The 21,479-nt window shown below is 43.0% G+C and overlaps 1 protein-coding gene and 1 long non-coding RNA gene across 4 annotated transcripts; one reads left to right on the top strand and one right to left on the bottom strand.

Annotated features, from left to right (window-relative positions):
- Positions 1 to 4,945: 4,945 nt before the first annotated feature.
- LOC137373047 (uncharacterized) lies at positions 4,946 to 15,371 on the bottom strand. The gene is made up of 3 exons (XR_010975573.1): positions 14,645 to 15,371; positions 7,909 to 10,210; positions 4,946 to 5,161 (listed from the first exon to the last, which is right to left on the bottom strand). It is a non-coding gene; the product is annotated as an uncharacterized lncRNA (long non-coding RNA).
- Positions 14,676 to 19,686, top strand: LOC137373046 (CD40 ligand-like). 3 transcript variants are annotated; one of them, XM_068037809.1, is made up of 4 exons: positions 14,676 to 15,192; positions 15,284 to 15,350; positions 17,239 to 17,393; positions 19,292 to 19,686. In XM_068037809.1, the coding sequence occupies exons 1-4, from the start codon at positions 15,025 to 15,027 to the stop codon at positions 19,448 to 19,450; spliced, it is 549 nt and encodes a 182-aa protein (XP_067893910.1). In that variant the 5' UTR covers positions 14,676 to 15,024; the 3' UTR covers positions 19,451 to 19,686. The 3 variants fall into 3 exon arrangements, 2 of the variants coding, with proteins under 2 accessions (XP_067893910.1, XP_067893909.1); XR_010975572.1 differs by lacking the exon at positions 19,292 to 19,686 and having other exon boundaries at positions 14,680 to 14,938; positions 17,239 to 17,552; XM_068037808.1 differs by lacking the exon at positions 19,292 to 19,686 and having other exon boundaries at positions 14,681 to 15,192; positions 17,239 to 19,255.
- The last annotated feature ends 1,793 nt before the right edge of the window (positions 19,687 to 21,479 follow it).

Below are 21,479 nucleotides of genomic sequence, written 5' to 3'. Positions count from 1 at the left end.
TACCCCAGAGTGTGGTGGATGCCGGGACATTGAGTAAATTCAAGGAGAAGATAGACAGACTTTTAATTAGTAATAGGTTGAAGGGTTATGGAGAACGGGCAGGAAAGTGGGGTTGAGGCTGTGATGAGATCAGCCATGATCATATTGAATGGCGGAGCAGGCTCGAGGGGCTGAATTGCCTACTCCTGCTCCTAGTTCTTATGTTATGTTTCAGTACTGTGGCATGTAATGCATTTTAATATCTCTTGTGTTTCTGTTTATAAGTAAAATGCAACTAGTTGTGGTGTGGACCAGTGTGTGGAGCTCATGGGGGGGTAGGAACATGGAGTGTGGAGGACATCGGGACGAAGGGAGAAGAATTCTGACCAAAGATGCCATTACTGGGGCTCATATTGGACTTTTTAAAAATGAAGACAGTTTAACTGAACGGGGACACACACACACGCGTGTCACAATGGGCTGAATTTTACAGGCCCCTTGATGCCATGGGTTGCAGAGCAGAAGCTGGTAAAATGCTGCGGAGAGAGTCCCACCTCTACTCGCGACGCCAAGAAGGGCACACATCATATTATCAGCGGCGGCGGGCCCTCAGTGCAGCCGCACCCCCCCACCCCCCACCACTGCCTGGCGGCGGGCCCTTCATCAGCATATGTAAATCAACATTTAACATATTTACATAAACTTACCTGCAGGCAGTGGCCGTCGCACTCCAATATTACGGCCGTCGTTCGTGTTCTGCGCGCCTTTGGAGCTCCGCATGGAGTTCCAGGCGAGAACCTGGTGGGGAGGGGGAAGTAATAAAATTTTCAGGGTGGGAGGGGTGGAGGAGCGGGGAAATCGAACTTTATTGGATGTGGGGATGGTGGAGAGGGATTGAAGGGCAAAATATTGAAGGTTGGGGGAAAGTTCAGCTATGTGAACATTCAACTGATGGTCATTTCATTGCCTGGATTGACCATTGTGGGGGGAGGGCATTGGGGAAGGGCCTCTATCATTTATTTTTAAATGTATTAAAAATCATTTTTACTTACCCTTTAACAGCCAAACTTATTTGTTTGGGCTTAAAGCCCTTTAAAAATGGCGCCTGCGCAGTGGCATTGGATGCCATTGCCGGGGACGCGGAGGCCGCCCCCTCTATGTCATTGGGGGCGGCCGCTCTGCCCTCTCTATTTAAATGAGCCCCCGCACATAATATCACAGGGGTTCACGTCATTCTTAGAGTGCGCCGCCGCGAAGTGCGGCGCAGTCATAAAATTCAGCCCAACCTGTCATTAAAATGGTGGCCCAGCCTATTACAACATCAGACACTCTGTTTACAACAACTTTCATAGACAATGGCCTCTTGGAATATGAGTGAATGGTTTTCTTCCTGCCTAATCAAAATATAGAAATCACCTCCAGAGCTGGTATGCACCTAAGAACCCCCCCCCCCCTCCCCCTTCTGAGAGCAGGAAATAACCACATGCAGGTGGTCTAGCATGGCCATGATGGGTCTGCTAAGGCACTGAAACCCAATCAATGACCCAATTCGAGACATTACCTTATATGTCAAGGCACCAGGGTCAGAAAGTGGTATAAAGCCACAGTCCACAAGGACATTATTGCTGCAACTGGGAAGTGTGACTTGGTCAGTCACAAGAAGTCATGTAGAAGAATTTGTTCAGTGGACCAACCCCTGGGAACAAATTCCTGCATGTGGGGCTAACTGAACAACTGGTGTTGTAAGTATATTATTGATTAGTGGGTTAATAAAGGTTTTCCACACAAAGTGGAAATTGTATCCAAAGTTTGTTTTGTCTCATTGATACTTAGTATGGGGTCAGGACCTTGGAGGGAAGTGAGTCCCCTTGTTTAAGAGTCTTACAGGCAGAGGTGGAAACTGGATTGTAGGGATTCAAACATGGAGTTCTGGGAAAGATGGGCATGGATTTGGGAGCTGACAACATGTTCAAGGACTTTGGAGAGTCAAATATGTATACATAACAGCAACTGTACAGCACCTTTAATGTAATTAAACATCCCAAGGCACTTCACAGGAGCATTACAAAACAAAACATGACACCAAGCCACATAAGGAGATAGTAGGTCAGATGATCAAAAGCTTGATCAAACAGGTAGGTTTTGAGGAGTGTCTTAAAAGAAGAAACTGAGGTAGAGAGGTATAGGGAGGGAATTCCAGAGCTTGGGGCCTAGGCAACTGAAGGCAAGGCCACCAATGGTGATACAATTAAAATTGGGGATACTCAAAAGGCCAGAATTAGAGGAACACAGATATCTTGGAGGGTTATAGGAGATTACAGAGATAGGGATGGGCGAGGCCATGGAGCAATCTGAAAACAAGGATGAGAATTTTAAAATCAAAATGTTGCTAGACTGGGAGCTAATGTAGGTCAGTGTGCACAGGGATGATAGGGGAACAGGACTTGCTGTGAGTTAAGACAGGGGCAGCAGAGTTTTGGATTCCCTCAAGTTTACAGAGAGTAGAATGTGGGAGACCAGCCAGGAGTACATTGGAATAGTCAAGTCGAGAGATAACAAAGGCATGAATGAGAGTTTCAGAAGCATTTGAGCTGAGACAGGGTGAAGTCGGGCAATGTTACGGAGGTGGAAATTGGCAGTCTTAGCCAAGAATAAGGCACACATTATTTCGCCACATGAACATTAAAACTTAAAATTGCTGCTGGGAAGAAAAGAAGGCCTATCACAAGGAATTGCCAAGCCTCTTGCTGGAAATACCTTTTTTGCATAGTAACAGACAGTACTTGGAATGGACAAAGGGGCCACACTCTGCTCCAATCTAATCCACATTGGACTTTTGATTACCAGACGTTGAAGCTGGAGAGGCTAGCGTTCCAGATTAACTGCTAAGATGGCCGAATACACAAACAGACATGGTCTGACCAGTTTAGTCGCATGACTAACTGACAGTTGGTGTTTTTTTGAATTAGAGCTTGCCACAGGGAATTTCAACTCAGAAAGCGCTTTGCTCCTGGACTGAAAAGATCTCTCTCCTGTCTGCTCCCATCTCTTTCTCATGGAACTGAAGATCCATTGAAGACACATGAACCCCAAAAGAGAAAAGTCTCAGACAGTGAACAAGGTTTAAGAAGAATACTGGATCCCAATGAAAAGCAAGACTACCTACAATCAAGGACTACAGCGAGCTCAAAGCACAGTAAAAACCCCTCTTCAGAGATTGCCTCAAACCTTTTTACTTAATTTTTCTTCTGCTTTTTTCTGTCTCCATTTGCATATGTGTATCGCATATACATGCTAGCGTGGGGCATGGCATATATCCATAAGCGTTAACTAAATTAGAGGTTAAGTTTAAATAAATTTCACTTTTCTTCTTTACATCTAAGAAAGCCTGTTTATGCTCATTTCTTTGCCTAATATTTGGAAAGGGGTGAACAAGAATTCACCAAGGGGGAGGTCAAAACACAATGTGTTTAAAAATTAAACCCTGTTACAATAAGACCAGGTGAAGACAGTAAAAGACCCCTAAACGCCTTTCTCACCTGGTCATGACAAAACTATTACCTTAAATTCCCCGAGTAAGCCTCCTGCTTAACAAGACAAAACACTCTTGGTTAACAGCAGAATTCTCTTGTCATGCAGTCAGCCGTTCTTACCATAGGTTGAGAAGCATTGATGAAGAATTTCAATACCACTGATTTTTTGATTCAAAGCTCTCACGTTTATACTGTTTCTAATCTATTAACTCATCTTTGGGTGGGTATCAGACCCACCGGCCGTCCATGTCCCCGTTATAAAGACGTCTGCAAACGTGACATGAAATCGTGTGACATTGATCACAAGTCGTGGGAGTCAGTTGCCAGCATTCGCCAGAGCTGGCGGGCAGCCATAAAGACAGGGCTAAATTGTGGCGAGTCGAAGAGACTTAGTAGTTGGCAGGAAAAAAGACAGAGGCGCAAGGGGAGAGCCAACTGTGCAACAGCCCCAACAAACAAATTTCTCTGCAGCACCTGTGGAAGAGCCTGTCACTCCAGAATTGGCCTTTATAGCCACTCCAGGCGCTGCTTCACAAACCACTGACCACCTCCAGGCGCGTATCCATTGTCTCTCGAGATAAGGAGGCCCAAAAGAAACTCATCTTTTGGAATGTAGGTGTTTCCTTTCTGTGCGTGTTTTTCCCGCTGTCGTTATTCATATATGGTAATATCATTAGCTACTTATTCCCAATTATCTGCCGAGAATTCCCTTCTCGTGAAGTTGTGAGCTTTTATCGGGTCAAAATGTTTGTAGTATTTTATAGTAGCACTAATACTTAACTTTATAAATGTGTTTTATACTTAAAAGATTTTTTAATTAAATTTGTGCATTAACTGTTTTTTTCCTTTTTGGGTTAAATTGGGTTTACGTGGCATCTGTTTTTTGTAGGTAGCATTCCATTTTGTGATTGATCATCTGTGATAGTTCTTTGATGGTACCTTGTACCATCTCCTTAAGTCAGTCTGTCTATATCATTAACATTATCAACTAATTAGGATTATAGTTATCAGTAGGGACCATGTATAGCCTCTCTCATTTAACTTAAAAGATGTTTCTGGTACACATTCCATTGTAACAGGGATGTTCATGGATTTTTAGCTCTGCCCTTAAAGGGAATTTCAGTGAGTCTTGAAAACTGACCATTTATTAAATCTTTAATTCTAAAACGTATAATGTATTAATTATATCTAAATTCTACCTAATTAAGCCTATTATACCTATATTTCATCACACACCCCTCTTGACCAATATAAAGGCAAACAGTGAAGATAGGTAGTTTTAACCAAGTAATGTCTAAAATTTAAACATGCAATAGAGGGTTACTACTTATTTTTTTAAACAGTGCAATAATATAAAAGACTACATCTACAATAATCTTTGTTTGTGTTCTTTCATGGATCATCTAGATTTTTCAAAAATGAATGCTTTATTTTTATCACAAAGTTCAGAATAATACTATGTGAAGTGTCAGTAATCTGAGGTCATGAACTGTTTAATGAAATGACTGTATCCTGACATGTCGAACATCAATCTTCAACCAATGAAACCAGATGATGAGATAGAGAAGTGTGATGAAGCGAGGTAGATACATCTTCAATGAGATGAACAATAAGTCGTTTCGCGCTAGTCTGAGATTCTATTTGCAGAGCTAGAAAAACATATAGCAGTGAAAGAAAATAAAGGAAAAAAGCCTGCAAAGACAATATCACTGAATATAATTAGAAAAAAAATCACTTAAGAACTAGAATGAGGATAACAATCCCAATTATAGCAAGCACTGGAATGTGGTATGAGAATATACCAAATGTGCATCCAAATACTCCTGTGACAGCATCAGTATGTCATTCAATGGCAGACTTAGCAGCAGAAGTTAACCCTAGCATTGGCTCGACAACCCCTTGACCAATAGCCTGTAGCCAGTCTGGAGCTTGCCAAATATTAGTCAATTTAACCTGCGACAGCAAGTGTTGTGCCCTTTTAATAGTTTCCTCAACTGAATAATTGGTAACGGTAAGAATCAATTCTATGCCCTGAAACTGGCTAAGAACAGAAAAGCTTAAAGTTTAACAGGCATATAAATAACATGAGGGACATAGGAATTTCTAGATCTAGAGGATTTAATATGTTGGAAAGTGTGACCACAGCAAGTAACATCCTCAGAGGGTGTTATCATCCAGGTGCCAATATCCAGATCACAGTCAAAACACCTGGAGGCTGTAACAAACACATAGGAGCCATTTCCCAATGAGAAATGTCGCCAACAATCCAGTCAAATAGGAGTAGAGGTAACGGGGCAATTTGCCTTACTTGAACCAGTGCCACAAGGGTTAAATTTTTGCCACATGTGACAGATTAGGAATCCCTGATCAATACATTCACTCACCTGAATAAAATCATACATCGTTGAGGGAGAGTTAAGAGTGGAATCAAACTGCGAATGCAGACAAGCTATCCTATCATACAGATGCTGTACTGTCACTAAGGCCCGAAACGATCCTGTAGACTTAATGAGGCCCAAATTATGGATTTTCCATTGCTGATTGTAAACCTCTGCTTTATTAAAAGGACCGTAAGAAGGATATCTTGTCTTCATTTAATAGATTCAACTAACCAAACGGTGTCCCCTAGTATAGTTCTGTCTGTGGGAAAGGAAGTAATATTATGTACTATAGCATGAGAGCTAAGTCTAGCCAGGGCTTTTTCACGCTCTACACTAAGCCCAAGGCCATCTAAAAAGGAATCTCTATACCATGACCCAGGGACTTGATTAGACTGAAGTTTCAAATTGGGACATATGAATAGATGTCATAAGGTTGTTAATTGTAATATCCTCATCTGTGGAGAGAAGCTCTTTGTGAATAGTTTGCAAACCAGTGACAACAAGTGATTTCTGTAATTTAATAAAGACCACAATATTTTTGAGGCTGTAGTCTTGATTTTGGTTCCATTGATCTAAGAACCGATTCTGCTAACAGTAGAGAAGAACTTTGGAGCGAACGACTGTTCATTAACGTAGAACGCTTCATACGATGTCAGGAAAGATTAGCCAATTTGATGAAATCTGCAAAAGATTGATTAAAGATACTACTGCTGTTTAAACATCAGATTGATATATTGGAAGAGAAGTGTTGTCAAACACCTCCCTAGAGGACTTGTTCATAGAGAAGTAAGGCTCCGTAGCTGCCACTCAATCTTTTAATCAATAAAGTCCTGTTGACATAGACTAAAATGTGCTTTAGTCTATTTTTAGTCACATTCCAGCCAATGTCTTTACACTAGGAATAAAGTGAATAGACTTTAATATCAGGAAATTCTGATGTGTCCTGGATAGAAGTGCCATTCGGACCTTGATTATCTTTATAACAGGTGTATGTTCCATCAGAAGCTAACTCGGCCATACAAAGAAAAACCTTTCCTCCATGTTTTCCTTTGTGCCATCGCACTCTTCCAATGTTATAATGAATGGGACCATCACATGCATTACCTCCCCGCCAAATGTCACTCGGGTCAAATGCAGTAAAATGTTTGATCTCTACATCTCTGCAGGAAATCGCATAGTGTGAGGTGTTCAAGTAGTAAGACATTTCTGGCATGTCACATGCACTGCTTGCATCCGGAAGACCTTTAACAAAGAATTTACCAGTACCTTTCAGATGCCAATCTCGAGGCAGGCAAAATTATGCTAGGCAACACTTGTGTGATGAGCTGGAGTGCTTCTTTCTGCAATCATCAGCGAGGACTTGATCAATTTCAGCTATCCCGTCATAAGTCCATGAATTCTCAAAAGATTCAGAGTAGAATTTTGAGGAGAAAAAATTGTCGAATTATAAGGAAAGCCACCATCCACAGGGAGTAAAACCATAGGTTTATTATGGTGCCAGAGATGATCTGACGAGCTTATTTTAGGAACATACTGATGAATTGGAGAACTGGAGCCAAACACACCTAATTATTGAGGTGACTCACAATGATTCCACATCATGTCCTTATGGGGATGTGTTTTTGCAATTGAAAATATCAGGTTGAGGGGAAAGTCAGTGGGTGCAAAATTTGATGGAGGATGTTGTCCAACCCCATCAGTGTGAGGATAGGTTTTCTGTTTACCCAATTCAATAAGGTAGCAATGTCCCACCTGTTCAAAGCATTGCTCGTTGTGTGTTTTTTCACCTAGGTCATCAGCTGACATCTGAAAAGTCAGATTTTCATCCCTAAGGTTATGCATGGTAATAGTAAGTCGGTTAATCAGTTCATTTCTTTTCGAATCGACTGAATTTCAAGAGTCTTAGCCAAAATTGTGGTATCAAATTCAACTTGTGTAGGCTGATATATACAGCCATGTGATAACACAAGTGGTTGAGGCTGAAGTATAGAAATAATACCAAAAGGAAGCAGTACCTTAGACATCATGGATCTGTAATTAGAAACTGTGAGAGAACGACATCTTCGAGAAACGAGCGTGGAAGCCACAGTAGGATTTTTACTGCTATGGTTGATAGGAAGTTCTGGAAACAAATCTTCTGTAATTTGAGTCTGAGCATAAGCACCATTTTTAATAATAGTCCATAAAATAGCAAAAAAGCGACAAACAGAAGAATAATCAAGGCTGAAGTAAAACAACAGTACCTCAATCCTTTCTTTACTTGACAGCAAGTCCCATCACTGAGAGACTTTAATGCTTTGTTCCTTTCCTGCAGTTTCTCCATCTTCTGTTGTTGTGGCTTGACTATCGCTCGTTATATCGGGTGTGGTTTCCAGTGAAACCAAACTTTGAGGCGCTGCGAAGTCCTGCATGGGGTAGGAACAGTTATTGACGCAGTTGTCGTTTGATTAGCATCGTTTCTGATGCCATCCTCCAGGCTGGGTCCTGAAAGACAGTGTATGACTGCACCTTGTACTGTTCCTCCATTCCTGTACCCTTCAGGACACCTCTCCAGGTTGTCTACAGAGACAATTTTAAGAGAATGCTTGCCGTTCAGCTGGTCAGCAAATACTTTGACAGTTCTTTCATTAACAACAAAATGTATTTGAACAGGTTTCTTCCAATTAGGTCTCAAACCAGGTTTCCGTTCAAACTTTTTCTCCTGAACCCACTCCCCGGTTACAGGTTGCCAAGCTTTATTAGTTCCCTGTTTTTGTCTATTCTTTTCTCTGATCCTCTGATCAATTTTATGAATTTGACCTGTTATTTCTTGTATCAAATCTAATTGTTGCTGTTGGGTCAAGGAGTCAGAAAGTGTAGAGGCAATAAAAGAACCATGAGTAAGTGGTGTATGCATTTCAACACCATACATTAAATAATACGGGGAACACTGTCCTCGATGCACATATGGACAGATTATTTAGTGATAGCTACATCTCCGGAATGATGGCAGCCACTTATTTCCTCTAATTCTCAACAGTTTGGTCAATAGCTTTTTTACTTCCTGGTATTTATATCCCACCAGTCTCGCTAACTGCAGATGGCATGGTGTGCTGTGCTCTAATCCAATCCCTCTTTGCACACAATAGTCTTTGAAAACCTTGGAAACAAAATCTCCACCTTGATCAGAGTGTAGGCCTTTGGGTGCACCAGCTACAGTAATAATGTCAGTAATAACATTGGCAAGTGCGGTTTCCGAAACAGTTTTTGTGAGGTCCAGCCAGTAGAAAGAAGTGCAGGCATCAACACAAACGAGAATATGTTTATACCCCATTGATGGGGGTAGTGGTCCAATGAAATCAACAAAACATTTCTCCATTGATTTATTAAACTTCACAGGAGCCAACGGTGGCGGTTTAATAAGTGATGATTTGTTGGTTAAATTACATGGCTCACAATTTGCCACGTATGTTTTCCAGGCTTTAAGCATGCCTGGCCACCAATATAAAGGAATCAATTTGCAGAATGTTGTTCAGGCACCACTATGTGCCTGACCTATACCCTTGTGAGCTTCGTTTATGACTGGGGTTACTTCCCGGACACCCTTGGACAACTTAACCAGTACAATACCAGTCGGGGTCTCCGAATAGAAGTACTTTGATGGATATTCTTTTGGATTCTCTTTCATCGAGTCTAATAGCTGAATCAGTTCCTCATCCTGATTAGCTGCCCGTTCTGCCCTAGTGATTATATTAACTATGGCAGGCCCCTTTCGAGGGGGTGTCATGCAGACTGAATGTTTTGCCTGTCCATCTGCAAGACCGTTCCCTTTGAGTGTACTGAATGAGTGGTATGCCCGGGTACATGAATTACCTGACAATTCTGTTTCTCCTTTCGTAAATGGAGAATATCTTCCCACAACGATTTGTGTTTTATGGGTTTACCTTTGTGATTGGTAAAGCCTATCTGCTCCCAGAACACTAGGTTTTGGTTGTAAGCCCATTTACAACAGTCACTATCTGTACAAATCAATGTGGGCTTAACTGGATTTGCCTATTCTAAAGCATATCGTAATGCTGGAGCTTCAGCATACTGTGCTGTCCATTGGCCAAGAGGTATGGATAACAATTCCTCCGGATAGAAAGAATAAGAATCCCGAAAGGTACCTATTACTATCCCCAGCTGAGGACTGTTGGGATATCCCTTTTTTAATCATCATTGATGACCCATCACAGTAAATAACCTGGTGATAATCTGTAAGTGGTTTCAGAGGTACTTGTTTAATTTCCTCCTCGGTATCATCATCTTCCATAACAGGGAGGTGTTCTAAGTCCATGTCTGAGGAGAGAAATTTAAAAATGAGTGTAGGATCATTCAAAAAGGAGGCCCATTTGTCGTATCAGATTTGAGTGGCTCTTCTGTCATCAGAGGCCATTCGCAAAACTGACCTCAAATCTGGTATTTCAGTATAAATTGTAATGGGGTGTATCCATTGAAGGGGTCGTGCTTTAATGAGGCAATGAACTATCATTGTCATGACTTTTTTGTTGTACCATCTTTCGACATTGGAAAAATTATAAGAACTGAAACTGAACCAACACAATGCGATTTTCATTGGAAAAAACTGCAACTGCTACTTTAGGAGATATTTTACCATGAAGATTAAGTGGGACCCGCAAGTCCCTTTGCTCCAGATTTATAGCCTTCCCGTACATGGTGGCACAGTTGTTGTAATTTCAAGTAATCATCCGGGAAAAAAAATGAATGGGCCTTTAGCTGCCTCGCCTACTCTAGCATACAGAGGTGCTGAGAGCTCAGCAAAGGTCGGAGTAAAAGATCTAGCAAAGTTCAGGAGTCCTAAACTTGCCTGCAGATTTTTCAAAGTTCAGGGACATTGAATTGTGTCCAGTTTCTCTTTATAGGACTGAGTTAAACCCCTACCATTTCCAGTTATACGGAGGCCTAAGAAATCTACTTCCTCTCAAATGAACTGACTCTTTTTAATGTTGATCAGGTATCCTGCAGCAGTAAGCCAGGATAAAACTGTATCAACAGCCTAAAAGTGTTCTTGGAGGTCATTATGAGAAACATAAATGTCATCCAGATAAGAGTTAACATTGGGCAGGTCTTTTAAAAGATTGACAACATGAGTAGAAAAAAGAATGGGACTGTTTTGAAATCCTTGGGGTAATCTAATCCAACAGTATTGAAAGCCATCAGGGACAGTCATTGCAGTCTTTTGCCAATCAGATTCTTTAAGTGGGTGAGACCAAAAACTGTCAGCTAAATCAATACAAGATTTAAATTTTTCTCTTTTTATGCCGGAAAGAAGGGCAATGGAATTCTGCTGCTGAGTAGTGTTCGGCACCGAGACTTTATTAAGGGATGTGTAATCCACCACTTATCTCCATCTACCATCAGGTTTAGGGACACCAACCAATGGTAAATTAGTTCTAGAGCGCATTTTTATTAGGACAACTTGTTTCTCTAAATCCCTAATAGTGTCGAGTAGATCTAATTTCCCTTTATGATCCTGACTAGGCCACTGTTTCCTGGGTTTGTGCCAGCCTGCATCAAGAGGGTGTGGTTCTATTATCTAACTTACCACATTGATTCGGATGACCCTGTATATAAGGGTAGTGCTTGTTTAGAAGCTGTTCCAAGAGACAATTTCCCCCCTCCCCTCTCCCCGCCCCCACCCCCCAAGGCAGGTGCCGTCTAGCTATGCCTGAATATATGTTGTTCGGTCATCCTGGTCCGTGGACTCCTCCATTGGCCTGGACGTGATCTTAAGTAAGTGAATAATATCAGGCTGTCCTATAATAAGGGGGCAAACTAAATCAGGTGAGAGTGACTACCCTTGACATCAAGGCAGCATTTGACCGAATATAACATCAAGGAGCCCTAGCAAAACTAAGATCAATGGGAATCAGGGGGAAAACCCTCCACTGGCTGGAGTCATACCTAGCAGTTATAAGACAGCAGTTTGACTGGCCAAAATTCCACGAGGATGTGGTGGAGTACTGTAGGAGTTGCCACATGTGCCAGGTTGAGGGGAAATCCCAACCTACAGTGAAACCTGCACCCCTAAGTCCTGTACTGGTGTTAGGAGGACCCTCCAGCAGAGGGCTGGTGAACTGTAAGAGACCCCTGCTGAGGACAAAAGGGGACAGGCAGACACAAGGCTGGCAAATGTTTAGAAAGAGAAGGGGAAAATGTGACCAAGAGAGCAGGTTAAAGGAAGTCCAGGTGGAATCACGGATGAAAACCCCTACTGTATGGTCAGCCAACCCTGAAAAATGTGAAATGTTAGACCCCACATCCTCCTACGTAAATGCAGACTCTAGAATCACTCCACCAGAGTTCCTATCAGCATTTACAGGAACCTGCAGAGATAAAGAAAGACCTCTAGGGGGCAGAGAAACCGTTAGGGTGATGCCTCACCTAGTCAAAGTGCTGAAGGGGAGTGCAGTAGAGTGTGCACAAATACCTGCAGGCAGGAGTGTCCTTTGGAACAAACGGGAGATTAGCAAAGAATCCTCCCCACAGTCAGAACCAAAGAGAAACCCCGTCCCCCAAAGTTAAAAGTCTCAGCAAAGCACTGAAAGAGAACTAGTGTGGCTGTACATGCCAGGATAGACCCACCCACTACTGACACTCCTAAAAAAATTTACCTCAGCAGGAACAAAGACCCTAGGCAACCATGGAAATGGGCAATGGAAGAGATTCTTCACCAAAAAAAGAACCACATGTTTATTGGGATGTCAAAAAAGGGACGATTTTAATAGGTTATAGGATTTGTGAATAAATGAGAGAAATCCATGGGTTTTTTTCGGTACCTTATATTTTCTCTTGACCCTTTTAATGAAATGCGCTTTTCTCAAATCACGTTTCATTCTGCAGGGTGTGGAGGTGTCATGCTAGGCCCCCACCTGCCAAGAATGAGGCACATTAATTTTGTCATGAACATTGATTTTAGACTGTTACTGAAGTGAAGAAAGAACCTGTTAAACAGATCAGCCGTGGCTGGAAAAGACATTTGCATATTAACAGATGGTGATTGGAAGGACAAAGGACCATTCCTTGACACATTCAACCCACAATGGACCTTGCTCACTAGGTATTGTGTGTAAGAGGAGCATTCCAGAGACTGCTAAGGTGATACAATCCAAGACATGGTCAGACCAGTTAGTCACATGACTAACTTGCTTGGCAACCTAGGGTTTTCTGAATTGTACAAACAGTCTGAATTCAGAGTGTCTGTTTGCTCCTGGACAGAGAAGATCTCTCCTGTCTGCTCCCATATCTTTCTCACAAGCCTCTGAGTTCACTGAAGACACATGAACCCCAAGAGAGAAAAGTCTCCTGCTGCGAACAAGGTTTAAGAAGAATACTGGGCCCCAACGAAAAGCAAGATCTGCCTACAATCAAGGACTCTACAGTGAGCCTGAAGAACCATAACAAAAACTCTTCAGATATTGCCTCAAACTTTTCCACTTTAGCTCTTCTGCTCTTTTCTGTCTCTATTTGCATGTATGTATCACATATGCATGCCAGCGTGGCCATTTCGTGTATCCATAAGCGTTAACCAAATTAGAGTTTAAGTTTAATAGATTTCAACTTTTCGCCTGTTTGTGCTGGTTTCTTTGCCTTATAATTGGAAAGCGCTGAACAAGAATTCAGCAAGGGGGTGCTAAAAACAATGTGTTTAAAATTAAACCCTGTAACAATAAGACCAGGTGAAGGCTGACAGGAAACACTAGACACCTTTCTCATCTGGTTGTACCAATTCAATCTTTAATTCTAAATGTATTAATTGTATCTCAATTCTACCTAATTAAGCCTATTATACCTATATTTCATCACCTATGCACACTGCTAATGCATAGTGATGGAGGTGACTATCCCATTGAGTGCTATGTAGCATGTTAGTCTAAGTATATAATATATATGGACAATGGTCACAACACCAACATCTAGGGACACCACTGTTTGCTATCTTCCAGTCCATTGACCCTTACTCAATTTTCTGTTCTCTACCCCATGCTGTCACATTGCCTTCAACACTGCATGCTTCTGCGTTTGAGGCAATACCTGAAGAGTTTTTGTTGTGGTTCTTCGAGCTCATTGTTAAGTCCTTGATTGTAGGAAGATCCTGCTTTTCGTTGGGGTCCAGTATTCTGCTTAAACCTTGTTCCCTGTAGGAGACTTTTCTCTCTTGGGTTCATGTGTCTTCAGTGGATTCAGAGGCTTGTGAGAAAGAGATGGAAGCAGACAGGAGAGATCTTCTCAGTCCAGGAGCAAAAAGACACTCAGTTCAAACTGAAAATCCCAGGTTGCTAATAAGGTTAGTCATGTGACTAACTGGTCTGACCACCTCTTGGATTATATCACCTTAGCAGTCTTTGGAATGCTGCTCTTACACACAATACCCGGCGATCAAGGTCCATTGTGGGTTGAATGTGCCAGGGAATGGTCCTTTGTCCTTCCAATCACTCTCTGTCAATATGCAAATGTCTTTTCCAGCCACGGCTGATCTGTTTGACAAGTCCTTTCTTCACTCCCTTATAATATCTGGGATAGGACTCAAACAGTGTAGGGCTCTGCTGTTTATGTTGAATCAAGTCACTGATCAAAATTAAAGGTCAGGGCAGGGTCAATGAGGAATTCTCAGAATGCTTTGTGTACACAATGTCAGCGGTTCTCCGCCTTCCCTCTGCATCCCTTCCCAAACACAAACAATTCAACTCATTCAGTAGATTTTAAACTCACCTGGTGTTGCGCAGGAATTGTATTTGGTTGGGTTTCAGTGCTGCTGCTGTGAAATGCCCTTTGTACTCTGGATTATTCATTAGTTCAGAGCTGCCTTTGGAATATTCCTCCTACTGACCGATAGTTGCCGCTTACGCCTTCACACAGTGGAAGGCTGCCAACTGAGAGTCACTTTCGGGTTTTCTCAGTTTCACTGACAGGTTAAAAGCCGGCTTGCCGGTGTGTGGGAAGTGTGATAAGTCCAACCGTACCGAGCAATTTGCATACCTGGGGGATGTCAAGGGATATAAAAAGGTAGGTGCTCTTCATCCACCACAGTCTATTTGCAACCCAGGGTTCTTGAAGATCCCACTGTCCTGATAATACAAGGTGAAGTGACTATGGAAGTGATTGTGCCGTTCGGTGAGGCAGAAACCCCACGAACGGCCCGTGGGAAGTGCTCCAGAATACTGTCCTATTGGTCTCTGGTTATCATGATAATCTCGCTCCAGGTTTTTGCAGCAAGTTGCCTCTCGTTTTATTTCCTCGGAAAGCAACTGCAGAATGCGGTACGTTTTAAGCCATAGTTCCTGCTCCCATTTCCTTTAGTGGTCATCATCATCATTCAATAGGTTCTAATGTTTCTATTTCTTTAAACAGACTGAACACCTAGAAAAAGAATTTAGAAAGGAGCTGATGACGAAATGCATAACTCACTGGACTGTTTGTAAGTATATATAAATGTGGTATGATGTTTGTTCAGCTCTGGTGCTGCCCTTTTTACTGCCCGTGCTATTCTGATGCCAAGCTTTGCAAAGCGTAGCTTAATGACGTTAAAAAAGTTAGACAATTTGGTCAAACACCAGGCGAAAGTTCAATAAAAGCAAAATACCGCGGATGCTGGAAATCTAAAAATAAATCTGTGGAGAGAGAAGCAGAGTTAACGTTTCAGGTCAGTGACCCTTCTTCAGCACTGAAAGAGGCGAAAGTTTAAAATCTACTGAAATGTGTTGAGTTGTTTGTGTGTGTGGGTTGGGAAGGGATGCAGAGGGAAGGCGGAGAACCGCTGACACTGTGTACACAAAGCATTCGGAGAATTCCTCATTGAACCCGCCCGGACCATTAATTTTGACCAGTGACTTGGTTCAACATAAATAGAAGAGCCGGCACTGTTCGAGTCTTATCACGAACGGGGAATTGGAATAGCATAAATTACAGGGCTGTGGAGAAAGAGCAGGGGAGGAGTGGGACAGCACAAGCACGATGGACCGAATGGCCTCATTCTGTGCTGTAAATTTCTGTGATAACTGCCATTCCACTTTCTAAGTGATTATTAGCCTAGAAATTACTGTCCGCGATATTACTGGATGAACACTTTTGCGTCGGTGCTGTTCGGCTCCACTCCATCAACACAGACACGTACAAAGTTCTCCCAAACCTCCTCCTTGGGCATAGTGTCCCACTGGTGCTGATGGCACCGGGATACCTTGATGGCTGCAATTGTTAACAGATTCGCTCTCCATTGTACGTTGCAGAGGCGATTTGGGATGTGAGGCAATGCAGGCGGCTAAACTGTAACCGAAGAAGGGTCACTGACCCGAAACGTTAACTCTGCTTCTCTTTCCACAGATGCTGCCAGACCTGCTGAGTGGTTCCAGCATTTCTTGTTTTTATAAACTGTAACATGTCTGCTTTGACAACTGGAAGCCTGAAATCCTGGCTGCGGCTGTAATAGATTGTTTTCGGAGGGCGGGGTCGTATTAGTTTGAATTACAAGATTAGATGGTGTGATTAATTATACTAGTGTGTTCATTCTTCTGATTCCAAGCACGGTAGAGTGCCTTCCAATAATAAATAAAACCAGCAAATACGGGGAAACACTCAACAGGTCAAGCATTAACCGTGGAGAAAGAAACAACGTTAAGCTTTGAGGTTGATGTGAATGTGCATCAGACCTGAAACGTTAACTCCGTTTCTCTTTTTCCAGATGCTGCCAGACCTGCTGTGTGGTTCCCAGCCCTTATCTGTTTTGTATTTCAGATTTCCAGTATCCGCCATATTTTGCTTTGTTGGAAGAGTCTGCCAAGATCATTTCCCAGGTGTTGTATTTTGCACCTGTAAACGCATTAAACGCGTTGTGATCTAGAATGGTGGAAGAGCCACTGACCAGGCCCAATGGAAAAGCGGCATCGTAATTGCAGACGCATGTTTAGTGCTTGTTGTTATTACAGGCAACTCCCCCACATGCAGCAGATCGTGTCCTGGAAGATGAGCAAGGTGTCTCTCTCTCCACTGTACACAGCACATGAGTTCATTAATGAGAAACACTCCTGGTATCCAGCCCAGTAGCACGCTTTACCGCTACCCATAAATCAAAGAGCAAATACTGGGACTTATGCCTGGTGTGAGTCACTTGAACATGTTCCCTGATGAAATCATTGTGCAAGAATGATTTATTTAAACTGTTAAGATTTAATACGAAAAAATTGCACCGCTAAGTGAAATTATTCTCAGTATTCTATAAAAATATATCACGAGAGAAAGCATCTTTATTTGGAGATGATTAACCAGTGGGAGAAGTTTGACGATCTATATGATGTTTTCTGTTGAAACAGCACCTAAATCCCGTCAAGGCCCTGGTGAGGGTGAAAAGACACTTGCCTGGGAGACCACGAGTGGTCAGATCATCAATGGAAACTGCACAGCATATAACGAGAGTGAGCAGTCAATGGAAATAAAAAACGCTGGCTTCTACTTCATTTATGTCCAGGTGAAGTTCAAAAGTCATTCTCAGACTGTGAAATTCATCATGGACTTCGGCGGCAAGGAGAAAGTACAAAATTCACGACGTCCAGCAGTGCGGGGAGCTGTATACTTTGGCAGCACGTATAAACTGCCACCAGGGACCAAGATTTTCGTCAAAGCCAATCCCCAAACTATTCTATTCCATGAGACAGAAACATTCTTTGGCCTGTTTGAGCTATAGAAAGCCTTCGCCTTTTTCAGACTACCATACAGTGCTGGACAGAGCAATAAGAGGCGTGCGAGCCTCTGAACTATTCTCCAGTTCGATGGTGATGGCAGTCATGTTACTACTATTGTTCAGTGTTAATGTCTTGCAGCAATGTTAGTTTTCCCTCATTGTAATATATTACCTTTAACACTGAAAATTGGCTTAAATCAATAACCAGCAGTGTTCTGAAATCAATGTACAGTCATAAATCATTCCTTTTTTTATAACAGCTGTAAATAGTTTTGTAAATAGTGGTTTAGAATCAGAGATACAGCACTGAAACAGGCCCTTTCGCCCACCGAGTCTGTGCTGACCATCAACCACCCATTTATACTAATCCTACATTAATCCCATATTCCCTACCACATCCCCACATTCCCTCAATTCTCCTATCACCTACCTACACTAGGGGCAATTTACAATGGCCAATTTACCTATCGACCTGCAAGTCTTTGGCTGCGGAAGGAAACCAGAGTACCCGGAAGAAACCCACGCAGTCACAGGGAGAAATTGCAAACTCCACACAGACAGTACCCAGAACTGAACCTGGGTCGCTGGAGCTGTGAGGCTGTGGTGCTAACCACTGCGCCACCCAATACACATAAATATTTTTAAGATAATACTATTGTTAGCATTTGGGTTTTTAAGAATTATGCAACCAAACTGAGCTCATCAAAAGACTATACCAATGTCATTCAATTAATTAAAATTTGTTTTATAAGGTCAGTTGCTATTGGTGTTAGGGAGAAAGCACATTTTAAACAGGGTGTTATTGAACAGATGTGTGTTATTAAGGGTATTCTGGGATGAGATAGAAAATATTGTATTAGCATGAATGTTGTAGAGACTATGTGTGGTATGGGGTTTTTAAGCACTATTACAATGATAATCCATGCTATGTGGACTTCATAGAGGGAGGTGCAGTGTGAGAGAGCTACTCAATAAGGAGTTAGGTACCTTATGCTTAAAAATCATAGAATCTTACAAAACAGAAAGAGACCATTCAGCCAGTTGTGCTTTACTGGCTCTTTGAAAGAGTTATCCATTTAGTCCCAATCCTCTACTCTTTCACCATTGTCTTACAACCTTTTCCTTTTCAAGTAGAGGTCCAATTCTCTTTTGAAAGTTATGATCATGTTTGAAACAAAATGAGCAGATAAAGTTAAAGCATCACATGCTGTACTTGTTTTTTTTATCATGCCCAGGAGAGCTGCAGTGGAAATGCAATGGTTGTGATCATTTCTATCCAGGGTCTGCAGCGGTGCCCTTTAAACTCTGTGGGGTGCCCACATTTAGCATCCACCGCAAAGCCCCCACGATATTATGTGCTGGAGCTCATTAGCATCGCTGCGGTGAGTCGCCTCCCCCCCCCCCATATTACGTGGGGAGCGGCGGGATATTCAGTGCAGTGAGGAACCCTTTGACAACTGTGCAGCAGGTGCTGGGGTGCTTTAAATAGGGCCCCAGGACCAGCTGCACAGCTGGCAAAGAATACTTACCTGACTACTGAAGAGTGGGGCTGCTGTCAATCTGGCAGCAATGCGCAAAGTGTTCCAGAAATCCAGCAGGTCAGGCAGCATCTGTGGAGAAAGAAGCAGAGTTAACTTGTCCAAGTTCACAGACCTGAAAAGTTAACTCTGCTTCTCTCTCCACAGATGCTGCCTGACCCGCTGAGTGACCCCAGCACTTTCTTCTTTGCTGTCACATACTTACCCTGCTGTGTCCCAGTGTCAGTGTCCTATGAAGTTGCAATCCTTTTCTTTCACTTGAGTGTAACATTGCTTCTTGTAGGCGTGCCGCACCTGGGTGAATAATCTTAATTTTACACATTCCATACGTGAGACTTAAATATGCCATAAAAGGCAAATGAACAACAGAAATAAAACCATAATTGAAGAATAATTACCTACTATGAGCATCTAATCATCTGTTTGTGAAAAGCCGCAGAGTAATATGCATTTGGAATCTGTATTCATTTCTCTGTTAACTGTTATGTGAAAATACATGTAACCGCAATTATACTTTGTTAATAAAAACAGGAAAATATGTTCATATTCTAGCTGTGTTGCCAAGTACAAATATCACACCAATAAATATGATCAGCTGCTGCAGAAGCAAAGTGTTCGTGAACATGTGTCAACGTGTAATAGTTGAAAAACCACAACAGCAGCACAGATTTCCTCACCAGTCCTGCATTGGTTTTCAAACATTTGCAAGACAAACCTTGCAGCCAGAAGTTAGAGCAGTTACACAATGGAGTCACCTTTGCATTTAAAGGACCATACCAAAAGTGAGGATGGTAGAGAGGTGCTCTAGGGAGGCCCCACAGTGTAGTGAAGCCTCCCTGCTTACTCTCCTCCCGGCTGTGCGTGCAAAGTGGAAGGTCCTTTTCACCAGCAATGTTAAGAAGAGGCCCTCCCACCTGAACAAGGCAGCCTGGCTGGAGATGGAAGAGGAGGTGAGTTGCCATGGGGCCATCTGGCATCAAAGGTTCCAATGCCGGAAGGGGATGAGCGCTCATTCTCCCAGCCAGTCAGGGTCTGCTAGGCCTTCAGCACACAGGGTACGACTGCCAAAGTCATCCACAGCCAAAGGGCTATCATAGCAGCAGCTGTCCTACAGCCAGGCTGCTAACGCAGCAGTGGCACCATGTAGGAGAATCTGCAAGCATTTCCAACAAGCATCCTGACACAGATGGGTCTGCATGGGTGACACAACACTAGAAAGGCTGGAAACAAAATCGTCTTCACTAACATTGCGTTGCTTTTACTGTGTGAATGAAGTGTGCCAGCATGTACCAATTGTGACTCCTCCCATTACATCATTGGCCTTTCAGAACTGCCAATGTATGGAATAACATCATTGTCATGCCAGCATAACTCATGTCCGTCTCCACGGATGCAGTAACATGGACAATGGCTCAGTATTCTGCTGCCAGTAATGGTGGATGCAAAGATGTTGCAGATGCGGACTGCTGCACAGCAGATGAATGAGGGCATGGTGATTCCTATGGTGTGGAGAACCTTTGAGCAATGAGGCGCTGCTGTGCATCCCTAGCTCGTCCTGCATGAGGTACCTGGATGCTCTCTGCCCTCCCAAGTGCCTTCCCTGTTGTAAGACCTCAGTGTCCTCATCGTCCGAGGATGAGTCCTGCTCACTTCTCTCCTTATCCTGCAAGGTCTCCCCACTATTGCCAGTGTAGTTGTGCAGAGCACAGCAGACAGCAACGATGCGAGCTACCCTTTCAGATTCACATTGCAGGGCACCACCCGATGTATCCAGGCAGTGGAATCGCATTTTCAGCATGCCGATTGTCTGCTCTTGTAGCTCCATAGCTGATATTGTATCACTCTTCTGCAGCAGTGCTGGGGTGTCTCACCGGTGTCAGGAGCCTTGTCTCCAAGAATCCACCCCTCCATCTGAGCCATTTCTGTGAACAGCAACTGCAGCTGGGACTGGCGCAGGATGAAGGTGTCATGACAGCTGCCTGGAAAGTGGGGACAAATTTGCATGAATTCCTTCTGGTGATCACATACGAGCTGCATATTGATTGAGTGGAAGCCCTTACGGTTTACATCTTCAGCTGGTTGCCTGGCGGGAGCCTTGATAGCCACATGGGTTCAATCTATGACCCCTTGTGCCTGTGGGCATCCCGCGATGGAGCCGAAACCGGTGGCCCTCTCAGCTAGGCTTTCAGGGTCTGTCGTGAGTGGATTTAGTCATCAGTCCTCTGGAACAGGACATCGGTGACCTCCCTGATGCAGTGGTGCACTGCTGACTGTGTGACCCCACAAAGGTCTCCAGTGGGCCCCTGAAATGATGCAAAGGCATAAAAATTGAGAG

Source organism: Heterodontus francisci, chromosome 8, assembly GCF_036365525.1.
Source record: "Heterodontus francisci isolate sHetFra1 chromosome 8, sHetFra1.hap1, whole genome shotgun sequence".
Lineage (NCBI taxonomy): Eukaryota > Metazoa > Chordata > Chondrichthyes > Heterodontiformes > Heterodontidae > Heterodontus > Heterodontus francisci.
The sequence above is the reverse complement of the archived record's forward strand: the minus strand, read 5'-3'. Positions and strand labels throughout refer to the sequence as shown.